This window comes from Garra rufa, chromosome 5 (assembly GCF_049309525.1).
Source record: "Garra rufa chromosome 5, GarRuf1.0, whole genome shotgun sequence".
NCBI classification, from domain to species: Eukaryota; Metazoa; Chordata; class Actinopteri; order Cypriniformes; family Cyprinidae; genus Garra; species Garra rufa.
The window spans coordinates 32034768-32049772 of NC_133365.1; the positions used below are offsets into that span (position 1 = coordinate 32034768).

Below are 15005 nucleotides of genomic sequence, written 5' to 3' on the forward strand. Positions count from 1 at the left end.
ATTTAAAAAACCGCAGTGAATTGTGTAAATTTAAAGGTATGTTTTTTTGGAGTTGTACCAAAATGTTGGTACAGGCATGTATGTGTAATGAGTCAGGGTTGTGTAATTAATGCCTAATTCACAACTCTGGAAACTCCTCAGAGATGCCCGGAGCAGTCTATCTGTAAAATAGAAATACATATAAAAGGGTACAAAAGGATATAAAAGCCATCAAATGCGCCTAAGACAAGTGCCTAAGCACATGCACATCCCACTGCACCACAGCACAGACACACAAGGTTTGTGGAAAAATATTCACTCTCATTGTAATGAATGGAAGGCCAGTCCATCAGAGAGCCTACATTTTTAAGACCTTTCTAATATCTCTCATTCGGAACAAAACAACCTGTACCTGATTTAGAAATTTTGGTGTGCATTATGAACACTCACTCTGGGTGACAAAGGGAACTAAATAAGTCAGTGGAAGTAACCGTAAATAGAGAGGAAGTGCTATCGCAACATGCAAGTGCAAGGAAACAGAGAAGATGGCATGAGTGAACACGAACTGAAGAACTTAAATATCACATGATTAAGCAAGTCAGAACTTCGTTCTCCTTTTCTTAACAGCATTAAAATTATTTAGTGATAATGAGAGGGTGTGCGTGTGTATTTCGGAGGCCAGTAAATCTGAAAACGTGGGTTTGTGTGTAGTGTCGTCAGAGTGCTCTTCCCTGGTCTAGAGGGCGTTGCATTATTTGACAGATACATAGTTCATAGATTTGACAGCTAGTCAGCAAGATACAGAGAGAAGAGAGGCAGAAAAAACAGACAGCGTTCAAAGAAAGACAAATTCCTGCCTCAAGGATACTACAGGAGACTACAGGACAGGTATGCATTTTAAGATCTGTGAGCTATGTGTGTGAGCTATTGTATAATGCCTACTGTGGCTTAAAGCATTTATAAAATAATTACATGTAAGACACTAATTAAAAACCCATACATCAAAAAGTGCACAGCTGATGCTTTAAGCACAATAGAGGAAAAGAATATTTGTATTGTAAAGAAAATTTTGAGTTTTTTTTAGTCGTTTGTTGGTTTGTGATGCTTTTCTGGCAACCTATATTTTCCAATTAGCTATAATGATGTGTCATCAAACCTATTTTACTCTTTAAAAAAAAAACACTTAAAAACAACATTAAAACAAATACAAACATGCTAGTTGCTTTAAGGCAGGTGGTTAAGTGGGGCTTATAGGTTTTCAGTTCCACCCCATTTTAATACTGTCTGACCACATGCAAATTACAACACATACCAGATCCTGCGGTTAAGTGTTGCTGTCCTGCAAGAAGTTTGATGTCACAAGAAACACTGTCTTGCAACAGTGACATTTTTGCTCTTTCGCTGACTGACTGTGCAGCACCAGATCAGTTTCCTGTCACATGTACCCAAGCACACACGTGGACACCTACTCATTTAAAGAAAAAACAAAACAGAAATGAAACCTCAGGCACAAACCCTTAGTGTAGCTAAAGGTTAAAAATTTCAGTCAAACAAGAAAACAAACTGGTCCACATACCTGTCTGTCTCCTAGGGTCACAGGGAAGCAGCTGAAGTGTTCTGTGAACTTTGTTAAAAATATGAATGCATCTGCCAGTATGTGTGATAAGCAAGAGCTCCAGTCTACTAAATAAAGAAACTGGTCCTAGTATTAAGTGAAGCATATTCCGTTGGCATTTAGGTTTAGTCAGAGCATTTTAGCTGTACAGCCGTATTTGTCAATGTAAGCGCTTCCAGTTCTTTACAAGTCTGCAAGAGTTACTTTTTAATGTGTGTGTATGTATGACAGCAATTGAAAACTGATGACCTTGTGATTGCTCCATCCCTAGGAGAACATGACGTTTCTATTTTTTTCGAAGAGGTTTTTTCTGTTTTATGAAATATCAGAGTCTAACTCACTATAGTGGTTTACAAAGTGAACAAAGTAGACTTATTTACTCCATTTAATGAAACACATTTTAAACCATTTAACTGTGCAATCACATTTTGTTGCAATGCATTTTTCAGTATTCAATATTCATTTCAATCTCGTCTGTGGCTCTCATCTCCACAGACACAATGGGAGTGGTTCAGATATTCTGCTGTGACGTTCAATTCTTAGAAAATTATCTCTGTGGTTTATGTAACTGCCGTGTTTTGTTTGTTTTGCAGTCTGCCACATACCTTCATGCATGGCGGGTGAGTATAGACAACTTTTTTTCAAACTCATATCTATTTTTCATAATTAGCACTCTCTATTTTTGAGGTTCCTCTTTGGTCTTGACTGATTGATATTTAAGTAGCCTTTATCTAGTTTTAACTTAAGTATTAGTTTTAACATTTATCTAAACTCATCGAAAGCTTACGAAGACTATTATCAAGGAGTAATTGAAATAAACCCTCATACAACACACACACACACACACACACAATTGATTCTTCAATGTGGTTGAGGTGCTGTACAAAGAACCTGTTAAAGCCCCTGTATAATTCTCTACCTCTTTCTTAGTCACTTAGTTTAGATGGGGAAAGGATTAGGAAATGACAGTGTATTTGCTGAAGATAACATAGCTCTTAACCTTTTTGCCTCCAAGGCCCCCCTAAGGAAATACACACAAGACTTTTTGACCTTTAAAAAAGCATTAAAGCAATTCAAAACAGCTTTTTCCATTGTAGTAAATTCCCATTCATAGCATATGAGAGTGGAGCAACATATCTAAAGTGTAAGGAGGAGAATGGGGTTCTACACAGCACCACTTGACAAACGTGCTGTATAACATCTTTAAAGATAGGAGTGTTTTTACAATACGTCGTCAATCGGCCATATTGGCGGCACTGAACATATTTAGCTGATTATTGCTGCTGAAAATGCTCAATTATTGTCAAGTTTTGGGCTGCAGTAATCGGTCAGATTGGGGAAAACATTTGGAGACTGCCAAAAGTTATGACAAATCAAGGAAAAGAGTGCAAAATTGATAAACAAAAGATGTTTGTGGTTGGCCAAACTGAACCGGGATTTCCTGGACAAGAATCTTGACAACCTTTGTGTTTGTTCTTATCATTTCTGGTCAGGTGAAATATTAGGCTAATATCGTAATACTGCTCATACATATCTTTACCACTTATTAACTTTAGTTTGTCAAAATATTGCACCCTTTTCTGCTTATGCCGAGTTCAGACTGCACGATTTTCAAAGCAATCGCGTCACAGATGTTTTCACACTGCATGACTATCTGGGGTAGCATTCCGTCGCTGCTGTGTTCACACTGCACGATGGATCGGCGACAGGGGGTTTCACACTGCATGACTTTACAATAGGAAGAATCGCCGACAACTTTGTCCGGGTCCGCAAACTACGTCTCACAACCAAACACACGCGAGAAGTGACATGGAAACAACGCGAGGTCAGGCATGCAAGTTCTCACGTGAGACTGGTATTATTATTAAAAAAAAAATGGTAGCCCGCAAGAAGCTTGTCATACAAATTGCATGTGCACTCATTTGCAGTGAAAATAAAAAAAGCCGAAACTATTCTTGTTGATATTGTGGTCTATACCTTCGTAACTCCTCCCCCAACTTCCCACTGGCCTGGATGTTGCTGTCTCATTGGCTGTAGGTAATCGCCGATGTGATTTTCAGTCAGATCACCTTTCACACGGCATGATTTTGAATCGCCGACAGGTCCAGATATTTAGCATGACAAATATCTCACGGGTGTCGGCGACACTTCGGCGATTCTCTCAGATCGCGTCTTTGATAGTTCACACTGTGTGGTTGTCACTCACGTGAACGAGCACTGATTTGCCTGTGATTTCGGGCATTTGTCGGCGATTTCTCAAAACCTGTCGGCGAGTCAAAATCGGGGCTAAAATCATGCAGTCTGAACTAGGCTTTACTAAGTCCTTTTATATATGATTTAGCAGCTTCCACACATTTTTTCCCGTGGTTTAGACAGCATAAATTAGCAGAACAATGTATTCAGTAGTTCATTAACCGTGTAATCCGTGCGGGTGTTTACATCCGAGTATCGCCAATATGGCCGCACAAATCATGAAGTAAGTGCAAACCCTCTATAGCACTTAAAGTGGTTCCCCTATGATTACAAGCCAATTAACTACTTTTTAGTTGACAGTGTGTCACTTAATTTGCTTTTATTTCAGCACATTATTAAACTCCGTGCTCTTCTGTATCAGGCAACAGCTTTGAGGGCGAGTTCCTACAGACTCACAATGCATATCGCAAACAGCATGGAGCGCCGCCCCTCACCATAAACAAAAACCTGTGCCGCTCCGCTCAGGCATGGGCGGAGCATCTGCTGGCAACCAGGACCCTCAAACACAGCAACAAAGACTACGGAGAAAATCTGTATTATGCTTGGAGTTCAGCTACCAAAAAACTCACAGGTTAGCTTGCTGCTCGAAAAACCAGTCAATGAAGTCAAATTATTTTAAATCAAGGATAAATGCTATCGAGAGATTTGATCAGGACAGTCATATCCAGTTAGACTGCTCTGGTCAAAGTTGAATTCACTAGAATTAAAAGGCATTATGCAGGTATCAAAAATATTTGTTTTTTATTGAACCAACCCAGTGTTTTATAAACTATTATTACATACCTTTTTGTATCCACTTTCTACAGGACATGAAGCAGTGGAAAGCTGGTACAGTGAAATTAAAGATTACAACTTCGGCAGGCCTGGATTTAACTCCAAAACAGGTGAATCCACCTCTGGTGCGGCTAAGCGTTTGCACTAGTCTCTTTTACAACACTGACTCCTAGTGGTTTCTCCAGGTCACTTCACACAGGTGGTGTGGAAGGACACTAAAGAGGTGGGAGTTGGACTGGCCACTGATGGCAACACAATTTTTGTGGTGGGTCAGTACCTACCCGCAGGAAACGTGACAAATGCAGGTTATTTTGAAAAAAATGTCTTACCGGCAGCAGCAGGCACCAAAGTAAATCCAAAGTCTACTGGTACAAGTGAGTAAACTTTCAAGCAAAGTTTTTTCACAGTGTCCAACTCATGGTATTTTATCAAGAAATGTTTTTCCATATTTTTTATATTATGAAACTTTCTTATACCACATTATCACACATATTATTAGTAAATTACTAATATGCATGATATAGAGTAAGTCCAGTGTTACAGTATATATATACAACCAGTCAAAAGTTTTATAACAGTAAGATTTTTAATGCTTTTAAAGTCTCTTCTGCTCATCAAGCTTTCATTTATTTGATCCATAATACAGCAAAAGCTGTAATATTGTGAACTACTTTTACCATTTAAAATAACTGTTTTCTATTTGAATATTTTTAAAAATGTAATTTATTCCTGTGATTAAAGCTACATTTTTAGCATCATTACTCCAGTCTTTAGTGTCACATGATATTTCAGAAATCATTCTAACATGCTGATTTGCTGTTCAACAAGAAAAAAATATTATTATTATCAATATTTCAGGATTCTTTAATAAACAGAAAGATCCAAAGATTAGCATTTGTCTGAAAACAAAAAAACTGTTGTAACATTATACACTATACCATTCAAAAGCTTGGATTCAGTATATATTTTTTTAAACATATAAAGTAATACTTTTATTTAGCAAGGATGCTTTAAATTAATCAAAAGTTATGATAAAGACATTTATAATGTTACAAAAGATTTCTAGTTCAGATAAATGCTGTTATTCTGATCAAATAAACTTGAAAAACATCTAATCAGCTGGTTTTAACATAAAAATAATGATAATAATTGTTGTTTGAGGAGCAAATCAGAAAATTAGAATGATTTCTGAAGGATCGTGGGACTGAAGTAATGATGCTAAAAATTCAGCTTTTAAATTACAGAAGTAAATTATATTTTAAAATATATTCAAATTAAAAATAGTTCTTTTAAATAGTAAAAATTATTTCAAATTTTTACTGTTTTTGCTGTACTTTGGATCAAATAAATGCAGGCTTGGTGAGCAGAAGAGACTTCTTTAAAAACATTAAAAAAAAACATTTGACTGGTAGTGTAGTCTTTACAGTGAATATTGTGCAAGATTCTATAGTAAATGAGGTGTTGATGATTATTACAGTATATTAAATATTTGATATATTTGGCAACATTCAGCTGACAAAGTGGGGCAAGTGCATGGTGCATCAGGCATTTATTCAAACAAAGCACCCTCAGCCCCTCGCAGTTCTGAAATATCACCACCAGGGGGGCGAGGGGAACATCACGTGCAAAACAGCTTAAAGGGTAAGTTAGGTAAAGTTCATTTGTTTCATGTAAATACTGTAAAATAGCCTTTAAATGTTTTTCAAATTGTGCAGCTTTTTTTAGCAGTTGGCGGAATAATCTTCTCTACACAAATACAAACATGGACTGTGGTTAAAAACGATCATTTCATTATGTTTATCTGTCTACTTTGTACTAATGTTTTATGGCTACTCAAATGGTGCATGTGCACCACAATACATTTAAAAAACACATGACTGAGGATGTTAGAATAAAAAATGTCTTTATTCTTTCAATCAGCATGGGATATGCTTTATGCACATCAAATAACTCTTTGTTTGTCTGTAGCAGACAGCAACTTTGAAGGTGAGTTCCTGCAGATTCACAATGCCTATCGCAAACAGCATGGAGCCCCGCCCCTCACCATAAACAAAAACCTGTGCCGCTCCGCACAGGAGTGGGCCCAACACTTGCTGTCAATCAGGACCCTCATGCATAGCAATGGAGAGTATGGAGAGAACGTGTATTATGCTTGGAGCTCAGCTAACAAAAAACTCACAGGTCAGTGTTTGGGTTAACACATAGTTATTTCACCACCATTGGTTTGTCATGATCTTATTTGCAACATTTTATGTTTGTAATTTATACAGGACGTGAGGCAGTGGAAAGCTGGTATAGTGAAATTAAAGACTACAACTTCAGCAGACCTGGATTCACCTCCAAAACAGGTGAATCCATCTTTAAACATTCTGTGTTGGTTAGACATTTTCTCTAGTCTCTGTTCTGACATCTGTTGGTTTCTCCAGGTCACTTCACACAGGTGGTGTGGAAGGACACGAAGGAGGTAGGGGTTGGAATGGCCACTGATGGGAACACAACTTTTGTGGTGGGTCAGTACCTACCAGCAGGAAACATCAGCAATGCTGGATATTTTGAAAGGAATGTCCTCTCAGCAGGGTCCAAAGTAGACTCCAAACCTACCCCGTCTGGTAAGTTTGGTATGACTGTATGCACACAGATATGATATTGAATAAAATGATTGAGATTCCTCTATGTAAATGTTTTATGTTGATATCTTACTGTGCAATATCCACCGTTTTAAACATATTTATTTGATGTTTAGCTGACAGAGTTGGACAAGCACTTGCTGCTCTCAGTATCAAGCCAAGCCAATTGCCTGGATCGTCTCACAGTTCTGGACCAGCACCACATAAGAGTCAGTGTCCACAGAGCTGCAGCTCAGAAGGTAAGCATTTAGCAAACAGAGAGTATCAAAGCTTATTTCGACCATATTAGAAAAAAAAAATTATTTTGATAAATCAGAAATACAGTATAAAAAGTCATATGACATCAATCAAAATTATAACAAACACTGGGAATAATATTATGAGATTAGAAGTCGTTATGAGATATTTAACCTCATAATTTTGACTTTTCATGTCGCAATTTTGATTTTATCTTAAAATTTTAACACTTTATTACCAAAGCATGACTTTGGAAGAAACTGGCTTCCATTAAAGGAGAATTTCACTTCCAGAACTAAAATTTATAGATAATGTACTCACCCCATTGTCATCCAAGATGTTCATGTCTTTCTTTCTCCAGTCATAAAGAAATTATGTTTTTTGAGGAAAACATTTCAGGAATTTTCTCCATGTAGTGGACTTCTATGGTGCCCCGAGATTAAACTTCCAAAATGCAGTTTAAATGTGGCTTCAAACGATCCCAAATGCGGTTATAACAATCCCAGCCGATTGCAATTACCGTTTATATACTGTTTAACCTCAAACGCTCATCTTGTCTTGCTCTGCCTGAACTCTGTTTTTTCTGGTGCAAGACAGTTAGGGTATGTCGAAAAACTCCCATCTCATTTTCAAATTATAATAATAAAAAACAAAAGATTGTTTCGCTAGATAAGACCCTTCTTCCTCGACTGGGATCGTTTACAACCACATTTGGGATCCGCGTTTGAAGCCGCATTTAAACTGCATTTTGGAAGTTCAAACTCGGGCACCATAGAAGTCCACTAAATGGAGAAAAATCCTGAAATGTGTTCCTCAAAAAACATAATATCTTTACGACTGAAGAAAGAAAGACATGAACATCTTGGATGACAAGGGGGTGAGTACATTATCTGTAAATATTTGTTCTGAAAGTGAACTCCTTTAAAAAACTGAATTGCTTTCTTCATAGTGGTTGAGCACTAAAACTAAAAACTATTTTACCACGTTCTGATTACTGCAGCACACTATTGTTTGATGTAACAGTATTAATTTTTTGTTTTGCATCCATTTGACACCAATTAAATGAATGCAGAATATTTTTTTAAGATAAAGAAATTTGAGGTCTTTCCTGATATGTCCCTATTCAAAAACTACTAGTGATTTTAATTAGTATCTCGTCTAATAGTATATTATTATAATCAGAATTTTACTGAGGAATCTGCAAAATGTTAATTATTTTACTTAAATAAGAGGGATCATACAAAATGCATGTTAGTTTTTATTTAGTACTGACCTGAATAAGATATTTCACATAAAAGACATTTACATAAAGTCCACAAGAGAAAATATAGTTGAATTTATAAAAATGACACGTTTAAAAGTTTGCATACGCTTGATTCTTAATACTGTGTTGTTACCTGAAAGATCCACAGCTATTTTTGTTTGTTTGTTTGTTTGTTTTGTGATAGTTGTTCACGAGTCCCTTGTTTCCATCTTTTTACTCTGAGGGACTGAGAGACTCATACGCAACTATTACAAAAGGTTCAACCGCTCACTGATGCTCCAGAAGGAAACACGATGCATTAAGAGCCTGGAGGTAAAAACATTTAGAATTTGAAGATCAGGTTAAATTGAACTTATTTGTCTTCTGGGAAACATGTAACTATCTTCCGTGGCTTCTGAAGGGCAAAACTAAATGAAAAAAAAATATATATAGGCAAAATAAGAAAAATGTACACATCCTCATTCTCTCAAAAGTTTACACCCCTGGCTCTTAATGCATTTTTAATCTATTTTTTTTCTCTTGTGGACTGTATGTGCACAAAACTATTTCAAATAATGTTAAAAGTGAAGTTAAAAAAGCCCAAAGGCTTATTTTCCACTCAGTCTCTTCAGGATTCAGTTTTTTCTTTTCCTGTGATGAAGGTGAGAACCTGTCCCAGTTTCGTCAGTCTCTTCTTGAAGCTCAAAATGATTACCGACGGCAACATGGAGCACGTCCTCTGTCACTGTGCTCCATCCTCAGTAAAGAGGCTCAGGATTGGGCAGCACATCTGATTAGCATTAATGCCCTAAAGAACAGCAGCAAAGGCTATGGAGAGACTATGTCATACAAATGGACATCCACCATGGTGCCTCCAACAGGTAAACTGGGCCTACTTAAGTACCATACTATAATTATAACATTTTTAGAAAAAATGATATTTTTTTTACTTTAGGAAAAGAGGTTGCTGAATCATGGTACAAGGAAAATGTGAAGTACAACTTTGCAGCCCCTGGCTTTCAAAGTGGAACTGGTAGGCTTATTTTACACTCATTGTCAGTTTATCAGCTGAAGAGGTTAAAAAAGATAAATCTTTAAAATAAAATAAAAAAGTGGGTCAGAAAACTACTTTTATATGTGCGCAGGTAACTTCACTCAGATGATTTGGAGGTCCACAGAGCAGGTTGGGGTCGGCCTGGCATCAGATGGAAAGGGCAAATTCATCACTGTGGCCTTTTACAAACCTTCTGGCAACATCACCAACCCTGGCTACTTCCAGGATAATGTCAAGCCGGCTGGGTGATCTGTTGAATAAGAAACATTAAGCAAGTCTGTTGCATTTTACTAATGCAATTTAAAAAAAAATAGCAAAGATATAATACGTATGTTAACAGAAATTCTCTGAATTTATTGCATATACAAAAACTCAGTTCACAACTGCCCCTTTAACAATATGTATGTTTTATTTTTTGGGTTCTGGTATATTGAATTGATAAGAGATGGTGACTTATAATATATAGGAAGATGATAAATCTAAATAAAATATCAAAATATATTTTTGACTAAATTATACGAATGCAAATGTTCTGTCTGTGTGTTTTTTATCTTCAGTGAAGGCTATGACAAGACTGGTAATCATGACTTCTATGCTGGTAACAAAAATTATATTTTTTTTTATAAAAAACATTTCATCTTAAAACGTCAGCTTTCATCCGATAAACAAAGCTACTGAAATGCCAACAAGTCTTTTATCTCTTTACCAAACACACACACACACACACACACACACACCTCCACACAGATTGAATTTTCCTATAAATATGTGCATTGACATATGCCTCTTGTGAACACTAATCTTGCACAGCCCTAGAGAGCTGAGGTGGGAATGCAAAACTGAAATGGCAAGGTGTCATGTTGCGTGAACATCTCATCACATTGTGTTGCTGACGAAACATGAGATGCTCTTATCTTCATTTTAACATGCCCTGCTTAATGAATACTCACCATGAATGACATAAAGGTCAAAAGCTTGTTTGATAAACTGAAATGTATATGGCTGAGGTTTTTTTAGAAATACAGTGCCCGTTGGCCAAAAAAGAAAACAGCTTTCTTATTAAAGAAACACATAAAAACTGCCTTATCAGTAATATAAATAGCCTTCAAGATAAAATTCAGATTTTAAAACTAATTTGTAAAATAGGAGTATGCAAAAGAGTGTCAAATGACTATCCAAGGAAGGATGTTTTCAGACCCATGCATTTGTTAATGAAATTCTGACTTGAATGCATTTTTAGGTCTGTTCTGACGTCAACGGAACAAGGAATGAACATAAAATTAACAGCTTTTTGTGTCTATGTTGGATGGCAAACAAACAGAAAAATTATCTTTGTTTTGCGTTTCCTTGGTCATGAATGTACAGTACATACAGTATCACTGTGTATGAGTCTGAAAGCAGGTCTCTGTGTGGAAAGAGTTTCTATAGCAGTACTGCTGTTTCTATAGAGCTGTTTGTGTTGTGCCTTTGGATGGTGGTGGATGTTTTTCAGCTAGGTTATCTTTTCTCATAGGGATCACCAGCAACAATAGGGAAATAAAAACAGGGTAATGCCTTGACAAAAAATATTACCTGTGTGGAACACAAGCTTAAAACATTTTATGTGTCTAGTCAACTTAAACTAAATGAATGAATCATAAAGTTTCAGGTCAAAAGCTAAAGGGAGTGTGCATGATGTCCCACTTTGCCTATTCAAAGTTCCTGCCAGTCTTCTTTTTTTGGCCTGTTAAAAAAGAGGTGTGTGTGTGTGTGTGTGTGTGTGTGTGTGTGTGTGTGTGTGTGTGTGTGTGTGTGTGTGTGTGTGTGTGTGTATGTGTATGTGTGTACCTGGTATTCATCACGTTGTGGGGACCAAATGTCCCCACAAGGATAGGAATACCAGTAGATTTTGACCTTGTGGGGACATTTCTCAGGTCCCCATGAGGAAACAGGCTTATACATCATGCACAATGAGTTTTTTTGAGGAAGTAAAAGTGTGCACAATCTCCTGTGAGGGCTAGGTTTAGGTGTAGGGTAGGTGTAGGGCGATAGAAAGTACGGTTTGTACAGTATAAAAACCATTACGCCTATGGAATGTCCCCATAAAACATGTAAACCCAACATGTGTGTGTGTGTGTGTGTGTGTGTGTGTGTGTGTGTGTGTGTGTGTGTGTGTGTGTGTGTGTGTGTGTGTGTGTGTGTGTGTGTGTGTGTGTGTGTGTGTACCTGGTATTCATCACGTTATGGGGACCAAATGTCCCCACAAGGATAGGAATACCAGTAGATTTTGACCTTGTGGGGACATTTCTTAGGTCCCCATGAGGAAGCAGGCTTATAAATCATGCACAATGAGTTTTTTTGATGAAGAAAAAGTGTGCACAATCTCCTGTGAGGGCTAGGTTTAGGTGTAGGGTAGGTGTAGGGCCATAGAAAATACGGTTTGTACAGTATAAAAACCATTACGCCTATGGAATGTCCCCTTAAAACCCAACGTGTGTGTGTGTGTGTGTGTGTGTGTGTGTGTGTGTGTGTGTGTGTGTGTGTGTGTGTGTGTGTGTGTGTGTGTGTGTGTGTGTGTGTGTGTGTGTGTGTGTGTGTGTGTGCAAGGCAGCAGCTGCCAGTGTTGTTACATTTTGAGTGTTAATCAATAATGCAGTGCATAGTTTTGCCTTACACTCCTACTTACACACACACACACACACACACACACATAAAGTATATACAGCCTCTCAAGTTCAGACTCTACCGGTCCCTGAGGGAGTACCTCATTCAGACATAAGTGCCCTAGTTTCGATGAGTCTTGCTGCATATTGAGCAGAGAACATACATTAATATAAAGTATTAACAACTAATATCACAGTACAACAACTAATAAACACAGTACCTTCAAACATTTGGGGTCAGTAATACATTTTATTGTAATTAAATGTCTCTTATGCTCAGTGAGGTTGCATTTTGTTTTAACAAAAACATAGTAAATTGTGAAATATTATTAAAATTTAAAACAACTGTTTTTGGTTTTAATATACACTAACAGTCAAAAGTTTTTGAACAGTAAGATTTTTTATGTTTTTACAGAAGTGTCTTTTGCTCACCAAGCTTGTATTTTTTTTTTATCCAAAATACAGCAAAAACAGTAAAATTCAAAATAATTGTTTGAATATATTTTAAAATGTAATTTATTCCTGTGATCAAAGCTACATTTTCAGTATCATTACTCCAGTCTTCAGTGTCACATGATCCTTGAGAAATCATTCTAATATATTGATTTTCTGTTCAAGAAACATTTTTATTATTATTATCAATATTTAAAACAGTTGAGAATTTGTTTTCAGGATTCTTTGATGAATAGAAAGATCCAAAGATCAGCATTTATCTGAATTTTTTTTTTTTAATATTATACACTATATCATTCAAAAGCTTTTTGTTTATCTCAGATAAATACTGTTCTTCTGTACTTTCTATTCATCAAAGGAACCTGAAAAGTGGTTACTAAGTACTTGGTGGTTTTCAGCATAATAATAATAATAAATGTTTTTTGGGAGGCAAATCAGAAAATTAGCATGATTTCTGAAGGATCCTGTGACTGGAGTAATGATGCTAAAAATTCAGTTTTGAAATCACAGGAATAAATTACTTTTAAAAATAAATTCAAATAGAAAACAGATATTTTGAATAGTAAAACATATTTCAAAATCTTACTTTTCAAAAACTTTTGACTGGTAGTGTACTTTAAAATGTAATTCATTCCTGTAATGTCAGTGTCAATGTTCCTTTTTTTTTCTTTATCAGCCATTGCTTCAGTTTTTAGTGTCACGTGATCCTTCAGAAATCATGCTGATTAATATGCTAATATGCTGAAGTTGAATCAAAGTAAAAGATCAAAGTTGAAAAAAGTACTGTTAAAAGTTTTCATGGAAACTATTTTTCATGATTCTTCAATGAATACAGCATTCAAAAGACCCACATTTATTTGGAATACAAACCTTTTGTAGCAAATAAAATGTCTTTACTGTTGCTTTTGATCAATGTAATGCATGCTTGGAGAACAAAAAGTATTTTTTAAATTATTATTTGTTTTAAATCCTACTGACCCCAAACTTGAAAAGTAGGTTTGAGGGTATTAGGTTTAATAGCTAATAACAGCTCTGTTGATCTCCTGACAACTAAAACAGTATTTAATTAGATTTATGTATGAAGGCTTAGTAGTAAACTAGCCTCTTGTCATACAATCTTGGACACTTTGGTGTAAAAACACTCTTTTGGCCTTTTCTGTGGCCTGACAAAATGTTGATAAGTAGATTTGATCTTAACACAATGACAGTCGTACAAATTATTTAGACACCAGATATAATTTTTGATAGTGGGTGTAGTACACTATTGTTCATTTAGGATAGCAAAATAACTTGGGACCACAAATTTGATTTGACCAGGCCATGTTTTGTTACATACCTTTCTATCAAAGTTGTTGACTTTACTAAGATTAATTTGTTCTGACACAATTTAACTCTGAGTTCTTCCATTTTCTAAACTATAGCAAATGCTATGGAAATTCATTCTGCCCTCATCATTAATCCTATTTCATTTTGTGCTAGCTCAGCCTACGTGTTCTTCTGTCATAGCATGCATGAACTGAATCCCCTCTAAGGATGTGTGACACCTGTGATACTCATAAATAATGAATCGATGCCGCACATCCCACTTGTGCTCAGCGCTTTAGGGATGGCAGCACAATGCATGCCTACATAAATACTTCACTGTATTAGAAATTTGAGAAATCTTGCATCATTGAGGAATCATTTACTTACCCAGTTTAATTTACTTACTTTATTTAAGTTCTTTTGAGTTTTTATGTTCTTTAGCATTTGTATGTATATTTGTGAGTTTGTGTTTTTGTCGGTACATGTGTATATTGACAAGTTTGTGCCAAATTAAATAAAGAGGTGCTGAAACAGGGTCAAAAATATTAATTTCAAAGCCACAGGGTGCTATAACAGTTTTCTCATGCTCTCATTCATTTGTTATTTACATCAGCGGTAGATCAGTATCAGAATGGGTAAACCACTTCACTCTTATTCAAAAAATACAAAGACTTAGTGGAGGAAGTGCACTTTTTTGTGTGATCTCTATCACAGAATAGTTTACTACTAAGCCTTCATACATAAACGTAACCCTGGACCACAAAACCAGTCATAAGTAGCACTGGTATATTTGTAGCGATAATCAACAATGCATTCTATGGGT

At 36.2% G+C, this 15005-nt stretch overlaps 1 protein-coding gene across 2 annotated transcripts; it reads left to right on the plus strand.

Moving 5' to 3' along the window:
* The first annotated feature begins 600 nt into the window (after positions 1-600).
* glipr2 (GLI pathogenesis-related 2) lies at positions 601-10295 on the plus strand. Of its 2 annotated transcripts, none has more exons than XM_073840853.1 (13): positions 601-867; positions 2188-2214; positions 4209-4418; positions 4654-4731; positions 4807-4995; positions 6134-6262; positions 6590-6802; positions 6892-6969; positions 7048-7230; positions 7365-7487; positions 9391-9609; positions 9684-9761; positions 9874-10295. In XM_073840853.1, exons 2-13 carry the CDS (start codon positions 2208-2210, stop codon positions 10029-10031), a joined length of 1665 nt encoding a protein of 554 aa, XP_073696954.1. In that variant the 5' UTR covers positions 601-867; positions 2188-2207; the 3' UTR covers positions 10032-10295. The 2 variants fall into 2 exon arrangements, with proteins under 2 accessions (XP_073696954.1, XP_073696955.1); XM_073840854.1 differs by having other exon boundaries at positions 6593-6802.
* Positions 10296-15005: the final 4710 nt, after the last annotated feature.

What these genes read in the sequence shown, in the direction of transcription:
- glipr2 (XM_073840853.1), top strand. An exon ending in AGCTACCAAAAAACTCACAG is followed by an intron (nt 4,419 to 4,653) that starts GTTAGCTTGCTG and finishes CACTTTCTACAG; the next exon opens with GACATGAAGCAGTGGAAAGC. An exon ending in CACCATGGTGCCTCCAACAG is followed by an intron (nt 9,610 to 9,683) that starts GTAAACTGGGCC and finishes TTTTTACTTTAG; the next exon opens with GAAAAGAGGTTGCTGAATCA.